Source organism: Amblyomma americanum, chromosome 3 (genome assembly GCF_052857255.1).
Source record: "Amblyomma americanum isolate KBUSLIRL-KWMA chromosome 3, ASM5285725v1, whole genome shotgun sequence".
Classification (NCBI taxonomy): Eukaryota; Metazoa; Arthropoda; class Arachnida; order Ixodida; family Ixodidae; genus Amblyomma; species Amblyomma americanum.
In genome coordinates, this window is record NC_135499.1 from 218,319,610 (window position 1) to 218,332,839 (window position 13,230).

At 52.0% G+C, this 13,230-nt stretch overlaps 1 protein-coding gene across 1 annotated transcript in view; it reads right to left on the reverse strand.

The window, feature by feature from the left end:
* Positions 1 to 2,236: 2,236 nt before the first annotated feature.
* Positions 2,237 to 13,230, reverse strand: part of LOC144126097 (uncharacterized) — a 57,627-nt gene continuing 46,633 nt past the window's right edge. Inside the window, exon 2 of the mRNA XM_077660026.1 lies at positions 2,237 to 5,190. Within this exon, the coding sequence (XP_077516152.1) occupies positions 3,688 to 5,151 (1,464 nt within the window). The 5' untranslated portion in view covers positions 5,152 to 5,190 and the 3' untranslated portion in view covers positions 2,237 to 3,687. The remainder of the gene's footprint in view (positions 5,191 to 13,230) is intronic.

Here is a 13,230-nt window from a genome sequence, read left to right on the forward strand (position 1 = left end):
CGAGGGGAGGAGCCTGTTGCGTTGCAAGACACTGCTGGCCTGTGGGCCCGCGAGTTCCGGAAACTGTTTGTGCTGCGAACGCTCCGACCTACCCTCGACGCCGCAGGGTGCCGGCTTCGCCGTGGACGCGGGGCTCATGTTCGGCCGAAGACGCACCCCTCTCGGACTTGACACGTTTAAAATGGTCGCGAAGCGCGGCTGTTCCCCACTCCTGTCCTGTCGGAACTCGGGTTAGTCTGGATTCGGCCACCAAGGACGCTTCCTTCCAGGAACCCGCAGCTTGGTCACGTGACCACGCCGCTCGAAAACGCGACCGTCAACGGACACCAGAAAGTCTTCCTCCGACAGCGGAAGAGAGCAGCTGCTCGGGGAGCCAGTCTGTTCCTTCCAAGGGCCTGGGGCCCTCATTTGTTCTTTGGGTCAAAATCTCTAAATAAAGACCCAATTGCTAAACTTCACAGAGTCCGCAGCCCGTACCTCACAACAATGGCCAGAAGTGTTGTGTTGAGACTGTAGCGCATCACTTTGCTTCTTAACAAATGCCCCTCTAGAGCAGAGCTCAGTCATGAGCTGTCTTCAAACTGGGTAAATGTGTTTCCTGCGATCGTAAATATTTACTAATCTCTTGTGTCAGTCTTCGGGAAGAACACGAACTGTGGGCGCGAGAACTCTGTGATTACCACCCATGCTGTCAATACCGCAAGAGCTATTCCTTTTGCTGAATTATTTCGCCACAGAGGAGTGAAGACATGATGTGCTTGATAAGCTAGCAAGCGAAAGCGGTTAACTGCTACTGACACCGAGAAACAGGGATGATAACTTTTGTGAAGGTCGAAGGACAAACCACGTGACTTGTCCTTTGACCTTGTTTTCTCTCTCCTTCCCTTCCTTACTACGGCTTTTAGTGCGAAAGCCCTAGCTCAAGAGGTTTAACCAATTCACCGCGTTTGTGCGAAGCTTGACCTAGAAGATGATGTTCATGAAACCTAGCATAGCAACAGTCCATGAAGAAACAAAGTTAAAATTGCTCCGACTGGGTTTCTAACCCGCGGCGGCGCGAACAGATCAGCTTCGCTGGCCACTGCACGAGAGCAGTATGCTATCGCCGCAGCCCATCACGCCTCGTGTTGTTGTTGTTAGCCTTTCAAAAGATGACACACACCCACAGTGGGGGATCGGCCAAGAATCGGGAAGCAGAGGTTGCTATTCACCTGTACTCAGTAAAGGCAAAAGAAAAGCACTCGGGAAAGCAACACCGGTGGATTCCACCTCAAGAAGGGCATGAACAGAAAAGGGATAAGAGTGCATTGCATCGAACATTGTCTTCATCAACTTCTATCTGCGGCGCGGACAGATCAGATCAACTTAACCTCGATCAGGGCTTAACAGAGTCTAATATCGTCGCCAGACGTGCCGACGACCCAGCAAAGCAAAACCATGAGCCAACCGGGCTAAACACGTGCTTTCGCACGTCTACTCGGTTTACCTACGTTAAAACACTACCACTTTTTTCTTTTTTTGCATTGTGATGGAGATACAGTCGTGCCATGTGTTCTTATTCTGTAATTATTCCTTATAACTCATGCGGCATACTGTAAGCAGAGCAGCAAGGCCTGAAAACAGTATATACTTACATTATAAAAAAATGTTTCTTGCGAACTTACGCAGGGTATGTTGCTGCGCGAGTTGGTGGTGATCGAACATCATGGAATCGCCGCGCTAACAGACAAGGACACATGGAGGACAGAAACGCGCAAGTGTGTGTTTGTGTCCTCCCTGTGTCCTTGTCTGCTAGTGCTGCGATTCCATTATGTTTCTTGCGATCTTCCCAGACCATACAGTGCGACAGACATACGGTTACTATTCTGGAAGACACCTGCAACTCTCTGTTTCCGTTTCCACTTTGAGTTTTAGTTTTAAGAAGCACAAGCGCGTAATTAACCCCCTCCTTGTCAAGCGTAAAACAAAAAAAAAAATCTTCCGCATTGAGCGTAACAATGCGTGTTCTTTGTCAACCGCCTTGTGTCGCTCTGCCACTGATGCCTGCGCTCTCCCAAGCAGTCCAACGGCGAAAGAATGGAATGTGCTGCGAGGAGAAAATGCTTGTGCCAAGACTGATGCGCACGGCACAACGCGGGGGGGGGGGGGGAGGCGGTCCGCACGTGCTTCTGGCATACGTACAGTTCCACTGCCTCCGCTCACCGAGTGGGTGCGCGAAAAGAGAGAGAGAACTGCGCAGAGACCTGACTTTGCACTTTATTATAAATGCTGCGCTGTCATCGTACACTTGTGCGGGAGCGCGCTGAACTGCACGTGCTTTGGCGTTCCGTCCCGATGGCTCCCTCCCTCTTCGAGCTGCAAACAAGGTTTCGCGGGCGACAGCATCGGCAACCAGGCGCACTGCGCGCACGAGCGCGCCAACGCAAGGGCTTTTAGCGTTTTAGCGATTCGTTCGTTAACATTCTTTTATAGTTGCAGAGTTGCGGTGACTGCGACACCCTCCTAAAAAAAAAAAAGAAACTCTAGCTCTGACATTGATGCCGCGGCACGATGTTCAACCGGATGTGTCTGGCACACTTTTGCCACAATTAAAGCCGAACTCAGACATGCTTCCCTTGTGGTGCACTAAAAACCACCGACTCTGATGACAGGCTGATGGCGGTCGAAAGCTGTGGGTATAATTTAAACAGCATTTATGCGTCTGTATTTTTATCGGTTCCACTGTCTTCTTATTATCTGAGCCATTTGCAAACATAGTCGTGACATAATGCACGTGCGAAATGTTACAAGTGAGCGGGCCGCTTTCTAAACCGGACCACTTATGATTTACATGTTGCATGCGGCATATTCTACTTATTTGCTGCGTACGCAGCATACGAAGGAATGATAAGTGTCGCTCTCTACAGAGCCGGTTCGAGCATCGAAAACAATCCTTTCACAGACTTTCACAAAAGGCTTACTTTCATTAACGAGAATACATTTCGGGGAAGAAGGCAACGAACTTCATGATAGCTCAGGTAGACAATATGCGGCGTTCCTCATACATTCACAGACGCACCATCGACGTGCAGTCACACTATACACATTCGCCTTTCGGCGCCAAGGCTGCTAGAATCCTGGACTAAGGAAGATAACCGTGGGCTGCACCAAATCAAAAAATTAAGTTCACCTGATATCTCTCTCTAAACACTCAAACAATCATTCGCTTTGAAACCAACATGCAGGTATAAGCGGGTTCACCTGATGAGGTGAAACATGGAAAAATGTGCGCTCATGAAAATTAAGACATAATAACATGCCAACACAATTCTCTCGGTGACAACGCAGGTAGCGCTCAGGTTTACGCGGCAGTCAAGTAGTTCAGCTTTGCGCGAGCTCACAAGGGCGTCTTTACGGCGCCCCAGGGATTTAGCCGCATAGTTCGCCGTATGTAAACGCGCACGCTCCCACACACACACACGCACATACACGGGCATGTCCTTTTAGCACAGCTTCAAACGTGTAAGTGAAAAGGAACAAGGCAGTTTCTAAGGTTCCTTATGGAGCGTGGCTTGAGCTAGCGCGGCTCGACACGGTGAGCATCAGTCACGAACATCGAATGCGTCCTGCTCTGCGGACGACTTCTGTGGTGTGCTCTGGTAGTACGTCTTTGGTGGCTGCTCTCACAGGTGCTAGGCACGAGCATGACTAAACAGCCGGCCCCGTCGGCTGTATGGGCGGAGCAGCCAGGGCTCCGGAGCCGCTGTCACGGGCAGTCCTCTCGGCTACAGGGGTGGGTTCCAAGGGCGCGAGCAGTTCTGCAGCGTTCTCTTGCCGGAGTATCTCGGAGTAGCGCGGAGGCTGGATGGGCGTCGCGTCAATGATGGGAGGCGCAACGTCACCGAGCAGAGATTCGCCCTCGGGCACCGGCGGCTGCTGTTGCTGCTGTCGCAGAGACGCGTAGCAAGGCGGTGGCGTCCGGGGCGGTGGGTCCAAGCCCGGGACGTGGTACACGAGGAAGTGTTCGGCGGCGGGGTCTGCAGACACCGCGACGCCACTGCTGACAGCAACGCACTCCTGCACCTCCCGGCCTTGCGAAGCCACCAGCTCGTCGAGCCTCCTGCGGCGTCGACGGGTCCGCTCGTCCTCGCCGAAGAGTCGGAACCGCAGGTACTTGCCCTCCTCCGCAGATGAGTTGGCGAGGTAGCTGAAGGCCCTTATGACGGCACCCAAGAACACAAGGAACAGGATGGGGATGAGGATGAACAGGAGTGCGTAGAAAAACACACGTGGCCGGCACGACGTGGTTATGGTGAATACGGCGTTTCCGGCGTCCCTTTCTCGCGGTACGTGCAGAATGAGTCTGTCCTCAGCGCCGAAATGAACATGGTACACACAGTGAGTCTGCTCCAGGCACACCACATCTTGGGGGCTGACACCGAACACGGTGCGGTTCAGGTCGACGCGGATGGCAAAGTTGACCACGGATGAAGAAGAGCGGTTTTCGTTCACTAGAAGCACATAGTAGAGGTCGGCCGCAGTAGCCCTGAAACTCAAACGGGCAGCTTCCAGCGTCTCCGAAGGATGCACGCGCTTGGACTTTATGGCCCAACGATAGAAGGCTGGGAGGCGCCTCGGCAAGTCGTCGTCGTCGTCGTCTTCCTCAGAACTTCCCAGGTCTTCGTCATCTGCTGTCTCCTGGAGCGTGCGGATGCACCTCTGCAGCTCCTCCTCGCCTCGGACGGCGTGCACCGTGCCTCCGGGTCCGTCGGCCACGACGTCGGCCGTCACGTTGGAACCCGGCAGCAGATAGTAGCGCAGGTAGTGGAACTTCCCGGAGGACACACTGGCCGACAGCTCGATGGAGTGGTGGATATGGTTGGCGGGCACAGTGGGAGGCAGGTCATTGACCCGGTAGACGCTGAACGGGTGCGCGGACACGAATTCCTGGCCACCGCACCAGACATTGGAGACGGCCTCGACGAGCCGCATGTCGGTGGAGGCCATGTGCACGTCCTTCTCAGGAAAGCGCAGCATGATGAGGCACATGGCACCCAGTAGCACGGCCACGAGCGCGATGAGCATGCTCACGCGCATGCAGAACGTCTGGCAGCGCTTCATGGCCGTGGCGCTGCCGCCGCTGCTATTCCTTCGCTCCGGGAGGCTCAGCATCCTCTGCGGCGCGGCGTGCACATGCGGACGGGGGCGCGCCTGCGGCGGAGAAAAGAAGCACACTTCCCGTCAGATTACACGCTTCTGCTCTCACGACGACGAGCGCGCCAGCATGCGCGCACGCAGCTGCGCAAGCAGTTTTAGAAGAGGTTCCGCACAGCGCATGGAGTCTGTAGCCTTACGGTCAAACTAAACAGGAAACCGGATATCGGACAATGGACTCGTGGCTGATACAGCAGCGAAGAGCACGAGGACTAAAGGACAGAAAGCGAGGGCGACACGCTCACCAATGTCATCGGAACAGCAGTAAACATTGTTGCTGCGCCGGCAACCTTTGTTTCAGCCACCTATTGTACTCTTTTCTTTTTCTCAAAACGAGAAGATAGGCTTTAGCGGCAGTTCCGCAGGGTTATCAATATGCACGAATCACTCCGTGGTTACCAGCCGAGAGCTCAAGAACTTGGGGTACGTTAGTATCGAGACACGGCGCTGCTGTCGCTTCAATAATGCTGCACGGAAATGGGGAAACGAGAGTATACGCCCGTCTGTTCTGACGAACGGCTACGATACGCTATCCAAGAAAAATCTGAAGAGAGCGGCTTGGCTCCTGGTCAACACGATACGAGCGTGGCTCAAATATCATGAGTGCCCGATCGGCCAACTGCAAACAAATATCATCTGAGAAGGCTCCTTTTTTTGGACACGATTATGATAAGTTCTTTCCTAGGAAAGAGCCTTGTGACGGTTGATTTGGCGCTAAACCACAGCACCATTAAACTCTGTGGAAGAACCAGCGTTGCAAATGAAAGTGCTCTGCAGCCGGGGAATGAACACGCCCATTGGATTAACTCAGTAGAACAGAAATGATGTAATCCTATACGAAATAGCTCACGACGTGGAGAAGTGTCCTATGAAATGCGTATGCCGAAATAGAAAAATTAAAACTATAATGATAAAACGTTGCAAGCACGCTAACTGGGGCCCCCTAATTATACATGCGCACTTCGTCACGGTGATCTCGCACAAAAATATCGCTAAATCTTTGCGAAGCCCTCGGAAGCGTGGGACTATTCAAAGAGGCAGTGTGACCACCTCCTAACAGCGGACCTCCGTTGCCTTCCTAAGAAAAATTCTTTTGGATCTTTACACATTTCTACTTACCTGGATCCATGGTGAAAGAAAGAAAAGGATTGTTAATGGAAGATAATAAGTTATACACATCATCTTCCGGGCCCGCTTTTCCGTCTATTTTTAGAGATCTCAGCTAAGTGACCCTCCGCGGCACGCACTGCTGGACTTGTTATTTGCTTGTCAGTTCATCTAGTAAAGTATTATTAAAGAGGACAAGAAAGCCCTGCAATGCCAAGGAGTGCCAGTTCCGTCCGCTCTGCGTTCTGTTCGTCTTCTAATGTTCATGATGCTTCCTGTTGTGAGGTTGGTTACGAACCCGTGCCGAAGTGTTAATTGAGTGGCACTTCGCCCACATATCGCGGGTTCGGGCCAGAGCAGGATGAGGGCATAGCCAGCGTTCGCCGCGCGCCTGCGCTCTCGCTCCGAAGGAAGGAAGGCGCGGTTATTATAGAGCACAAGTGTTTATTACACAGGAAGCTGCATTACACAACACTGCACTGATCCCCAGACCTCAGTACAACCCATAGCCCAGCCGCCGCACCCGAAAGCGGGCCCGCGGAGCCGCGCGCGCACAGCAAAGACAACATACGCGCGTGACGGCACAGCCAAGGGCGATCGCAAGCCTAACGGCCAACCAGAGGGTTAAATCGCGCGCGACACAACACGAGGGAGGATGGGGAATGCGCGGAGCACATCTTGACGACGCAGGTCGCACGTCGATGGCTCATCGCGCGTCGTCACCGGCAGTGGCCGGTGATGACGGAGAACCAACCAAATCAGGCCCTCCCGAATCCGGGGCGCGTGAGCGCCGCACAGGCGGGCAACGGAACTCCGGAGGCTCGGGCCTGGACTCAAGCGTACATACTAGGTGCGCAAGGTTACGCCACCCGCGCTCTTGGTCCCCCGGCAAAGGCCGAGGCACCCGGGAGGCGAAATCTACGCACCTTTCTGCTGCCCGAGTCGGTGGCGGTCTCCCCCGTTCATTTCCCGCTCGGGCCTCTCGCCGAAACAACGCCCCCCAGCTGTCACTGGGAGTGACCCAATGGGGTCGCGAGGTTTGCGTCACGAACCACGTCACAAATCAAATTATAAAGGCTAACGACAATCACGTGCGCCCACCGATGTTAGTGCAAATGACCAAGTGCGTCACTGCAGCTGCTCACTGTCCGCAGTGAGCAGCTCCAGTGTAGTATTTCTCGTTTCGGGTGAGAGGCGTGAGGAAGACGTTCCCGCGTGTACGATATTGAGCTGCATATTTATTTTGCCAGGCGTAGCAGCAATAATAATAATAATAATAATAATAATAATAATAATAATAATAATAATTGGTTTTTGGGGACAGGAAATGGCACAGTATCTGTCTGATATATCGGCGGACACCTGAACCGCACCGTAAGGGAAGGGATAAAGGAGGGACTGAGAGAAGGGGGAAAGGGAAGAAGGAGGTGCCGTAGTGGAGGGCTCCGGAATAATTTCGACCACCTGGGGATCTTTAACGTGCGATGTCAGTGCACGTTAAAGATCTCCAGTTGGTCGAAATTATTCCGGAGCCCTCCACTACGGCACCTCTCTCTTCCTTTCTTCTTTCACTCCCACCTTTATCCCTTCCCTTACGGCGCGGTTCAGGTGTCCAACGATATACGAGACAGATACTGCGCCATTTCCTTTCCCCAAAAACCAATTATTAATATTATTATTATACAGTGCGTTCTGACAGATTGCTGCTACGCCTGGCCAAATAAATATGCAGCTCAATGTCGTACACGCGGAAACGTCTCCTCACGCCTCTCACCCGAAACGAGAAATACTACACTGGAGCTGCTCACTGCGGACAGTGAGCAGCTGCAGTGACGCACTTGGTCATTGCACTAACATCGGTGGGCGCACGTGATTGTCGTTAGCCTTTATAATTTGATTTGTGACGTGGTTCGTGACGCAAAACGCGCTTTGGAGCAACCAGCTTGGAGCGCGAAAAAGTTTTCTCTGTACAATTGCGCCTCGTTAATATGGATATAATCAACTGTCCATCACTGAACCGTCCGTAAAGTGGGTCGTCCATAATAACGAATCATGAAAAAAAAATGCACAAGAAGAATATTTAGAGTCCAGCTAGCTAGGTCTGCTTATGTGCATAGTGATGGGCGCTGCAGAGTAAATGAGACGAAACCTTTGGAGGTTCAAGTGCATCATCCTGTAGTCGCCATTATCTTTAAAACAATGTTGTGCAGTTCTGAGCGCATAGTAATCTATGATACACGTGATGAAGCCCAATGGCTTGATGACGCATCTCAGCTATTCGACTGTTCACATAGCACGATCCGACACGTAGTACATATAGGTACTCAGTTGGCATACCGCTGGTGAATACGACTTTCAACGTCGCACAAGTGGCAGAGAGAGTTTTCTTCTGATGCAATAAAGGCAAATGGAAAGGCGCATGAGCAGGCACCTTGATACTGTAAAGCCTGAAGCCTCTAGAAAAAAGAAATCACTCAAGCATTTGCAATTTTACGCTACGTTCCACTAGCGTCTTGCAATCAGAATGCAGGAAAGGAAAGATCTGGTTTGGGCAACTGAGGTTTTGTTCTTATTGTTGTCCATATTAACGCGACAAAAATACGTCTCAAAAGGATCTTTGCATCCTGTCCATTGTCTGGGCAGCGAGTTTCCATATTAACGAGGCGTAAATACAATGAAGAAGTTTGGTCCCCAGAAAAACTTTCCATAATTCGAGTCGTCCGTATTAACTGGGGTCATGTCATATTAGCGGGGCACAACTGTAATATACGAAACAGAGAACAAAGTCAGTTTCACGGCCTACCTCGGTCAACTGCTAAAAGAAATGCTCCAGTCTCCTGGATGTGCGGGTAGAGAGAATCAGCGACGTACCGAGGTCGTGGACGTAAGCGGCCGTCCCTTCGCGCTGCCACGTTGCGAATTTCAACAAGAAGGGACTACGCACTACGTACGGCGAAGAACGAAGTGTATATACCTGAGTGCAGAGACAAAAGACGTCCGGCTATTGTAAACTCTTGGCGCTTCGCCGAGCCCGGAGAGGATGTGGATTCGTGCACGGAAGGGGGTATCACTGGCGCTTCCGGCCAGCTCGGAGAACGGGCCGCCGCTCAGAAAAGCCAATTTATTTGCCACGCAAGGACGACGGAGGCGAGGAATTTACTGGACAGGTATTTAGTGCCCGCGTTCCTCGACGTCTAACGGAGTAATCTTGTTTGCTGCAGAAGACAGGCGTCACAGTCTGGCTAAGGTCAAGTTCCGTAGTCGGGTTCCGTTCAGAAAGAACTGTCTTGACAATCTTTATGCGAAGCATATCGGTGAACCTTCGCCGGCTCCGTTGTAATGTTTTGTCTTGTAATGTAATGTAATCTATCTTTATTAACGCAGCCGTTTCCTACAGGGTGGAGAGCGTGTGTCGTTTGAGCATCCGCGTCGCATGCGGGAAGTACGGGGTTCGACCCCTGTGCCGCCGGGTGCCCGCCAATGATACAATGGATACAAGCTTTCCTTGGCTGGGTGCTCGGGCTCCTTTGGGGTGAAATTCTTGGAAAACGGGTCCTTGATCCCGCCTTGAGTAGACGAAAAAACATCGTGCCATGGGGTCTTTGGTCACAAAGGCCTTTGCACCATAGAAAAAAACAAAACACCATAATCATCATCGTTCTGCAGGTCCTGACAGCCCTGTTGGAATACTGCGCCTGCTGAAAACGATCGCAACTTGCGTTCTAACAGAAATATTTCTAGCCTTCCTAGGACGGGGTTGACCACCACGACGGCGTGCAATAGCGCCGAGTTTCTTGTTTTTTTGTTATTAATGCGAAATAATTATATGCCTCATGCAGCGGAAAAGGCGTCCGCGGGAAGTGTCCGCACAACGTGTCCGCAGATCGTGGTACCAAAAGTCACGTGACGTGTTACGTCGTATAATAATTGTGATAATGAAGTACAAAATAGGAGAGGGTGTAGTATGTCGTAACTAGGGCTAAAAAACACCGTATATAACAATGTGTCATAGTATGTCGCAATCAAAAATCGAATATAACGAACAATACCGGACGTAACCATGCGTCGTAGTATGACGTAACATAAAATCGGGTATAACGAACAATACCTGATATAACGAAGTGTCGTAGTATGTCGCAAATAAAATCTAAAATAACGAACAAGACCGGATATAATGAAGCGTCGGTAACAAAAATCGCATACAACGAACAAGACCGAATATGACGAACTGTCGTAGTATGTCGTAACCGGAAATTTCCCGAGTGATGTAGTAGTCAAACACAGCAGCAACAAACGCCATGTTTTCGCATTTCTCCACTGAAGCAGTGGAAAGAAAGACGTGAAAGAAGTCATTCTCTCTGCCGTTCCTCAATAAACCCTATAGCTAGTCCCCCCTCCTGGGTATGTGTCATGTCTGCACTGGCAAACAACAACGGTAAAAAGGATTCGAACGGTAACGCCCCGCAAGTCTTCGCTCTGCCTCGTTATGCCTCGCTCTAGGATTACCGATGAATAAAAGCTCGCTATAGAACCAAGGAATGACAGATACAAAACAAAAACAAGTTGGTTGTTAGGGAAAGGAAATGGCGCAGTATCTGTCCTCACATCTCATCGAACACACCCCTGAACTGCGCAGTAAGAGAAGGGATAAAGGAGGAACTGAAAGGAGAAAGGAAGAAAGGTTGCCGTAGTGGAGGCCTCCGTTATACTTTCGACCACCTGGCGTTCTTTAACGTGCACTGACATCGCACAGCACACGGGCGCCTTAGCCTTTCGCCTCTATCGAAACGCGGCTGCCGCGCGGTCGTGTTCGAACCCGGGTACACCGGATCAGTAGCCGAGCGCCCTAAACACTGAGTCACCGCGGCAGGTATATGGTGGACACCCACAACTGCATATTCTGATCACCAGAGTCGTGGCGCAAGCCCCTTGTGATTGCTGTCCGGTGCGTTTGCTGCAGCCAAGGTCCGAGCGAACACTTGCCAGGCTTCCCTCGTCTGCATCCCACCGAGTGCTCCTAATAGTATACCTCGAACGGAAAACGAGGTATTATAACGTACCGTGTAATAAATAACCTTGTTTTGAAGTACTTCCGTATGCGGCTCTCTTCAAACAACACGAGAGGAAACATACTTCGCGCACATGTTGATCACCGAAATCTTTTCATTCCCCCCTCACCTCTCTCCCCGCCCCCGGTTTTTTTTTTTTTCCGCAATACTCTTTGACGGATATATATACCTGCCGCTGTCGAGTTATTGTCGACCTCTGATGTGATAGTAGCTGAGGGTTAGTGGCAGCATTCTTATACAATAGCAACACGGCAGTCGCACATGTCGTGAACGCAGTGCAAACAGAGCCGTGCGGAGAGGGGTACGGGACGTGAATGCGAGGGCGAAGAAGAGGTCGACCTGCGAGGGGCACCGTCGCTATCGGTGGCGGCAGAGGTGCTCGCGTCGAAAGGGGCCCTTGCTTGGCCGCTCGAAGGCACCCAAGTGCGGGCAATCGACAGAGATAGCGGCCGCCCCGCTTTTGCAGCACGCGACAAGCGCGTGCGGCCGCGCACGTGCGGCAGCGGTGCGCCGAGGACGCGCTCGTCCTGCGCAGGCAGCCCTTCGCGACTCGCCAATGAGCAGCCAAGCCTGTTTTTAGAAGGTTTACGCGGTACCGACAGCCGGCGACTCCTCACGAAATGGTGCGCGCCAGCGTTCGCGGTCGTATACGTACTGATAAGCTCAGCAAGCGAATGAGCCTGTTCGAGAGACGGACAATGCGCCCGAGTTGGGCTAAGCCACGTGTCCAGCTATAATCGTGGGACATTCCCTGAAATAGGCGTTTAACCCTACCCCCTAACTCTTTAAAACCCTCGTTGTCGTGTTCTGTAACAGACCCCCATGCTTCCGTCGCGTACACAGCCCCTGCTCTCCTAACGGCTGGCTTGCTGGCTCCTTGGGGTCACCAACCGCTGACATCCCATGCTATCTCTTCGGTAAAAATGTCCCTAACAGTCTCTGGCGCATGTTATACAAGCTTCTCCCGTCCCCTTTACCGTCCAGCCCATATTAACATGACGCCGCTCGACGCACTAAAAAATAATAACTTTTCTCACTTTCAATCCTCTTCCGAGTCAAGAAATGGCAGTCCCCTCCCACGTCCCACCCAGTGAGGACATTAACCTAAGGGCTCGTTTCGGACTGGGCCTATCTGAGCCACACCACCAGACTGGGCCCAGTCTGGGTAGCGCCCAGTCCTTGCCCCCTGGAAGTGATTGGCAAGCCTGACTACGACTCTGCGCCTATCTGCGCCACACCACCACACTGGGCACAGTCTGGGTAGCGCCCAGTCCTTGCCCTCTGGAAGTGATTGGCAAGCCTGACTACGACTCTGCGCCTATCTGAGCCACACCACCACAACTGGGCACAGTCTCGGTAGCGCCCAGTCCTTGCCCTCTGGAAGTGATTGGCAAGCCTGACTACGACTCTGCGCCTATCTGAGCCACACCACCACACTGGGCACAGTCTGGGTAGCGCCCAGTCCTTGCCCCCTGGAAGTGATTGGCAAGCCTGACTATGGCTCTGCGCCACATGAGGTCTATGCGAGCTCCATACCACACGAAACCAGAAATGCTAACTGAGCATCCTGTACGAGCATGTACGCTATACTGCCATGGCAAGACGTCGTCGAACTGCACGACACACAGGTGCACGCGTTTTGTTTTTCAGGCACCGCCCGTGCACAGTTTGAGTGGGCCTGATTGCCGAAAAGTAACAGTCACAGCCAATCACAGCCTGCTGGTATGCAGTACCACCCTTCTACATAACTTTCAAAGCGTTAGCATTAGAACGTTTATGCGAACGGAAACACGATGGCGGCCTATGTCGGTAAGCTGCCACCGAGAAAGCATACAAATAAATTGGACGCCGCTTAAGCTAC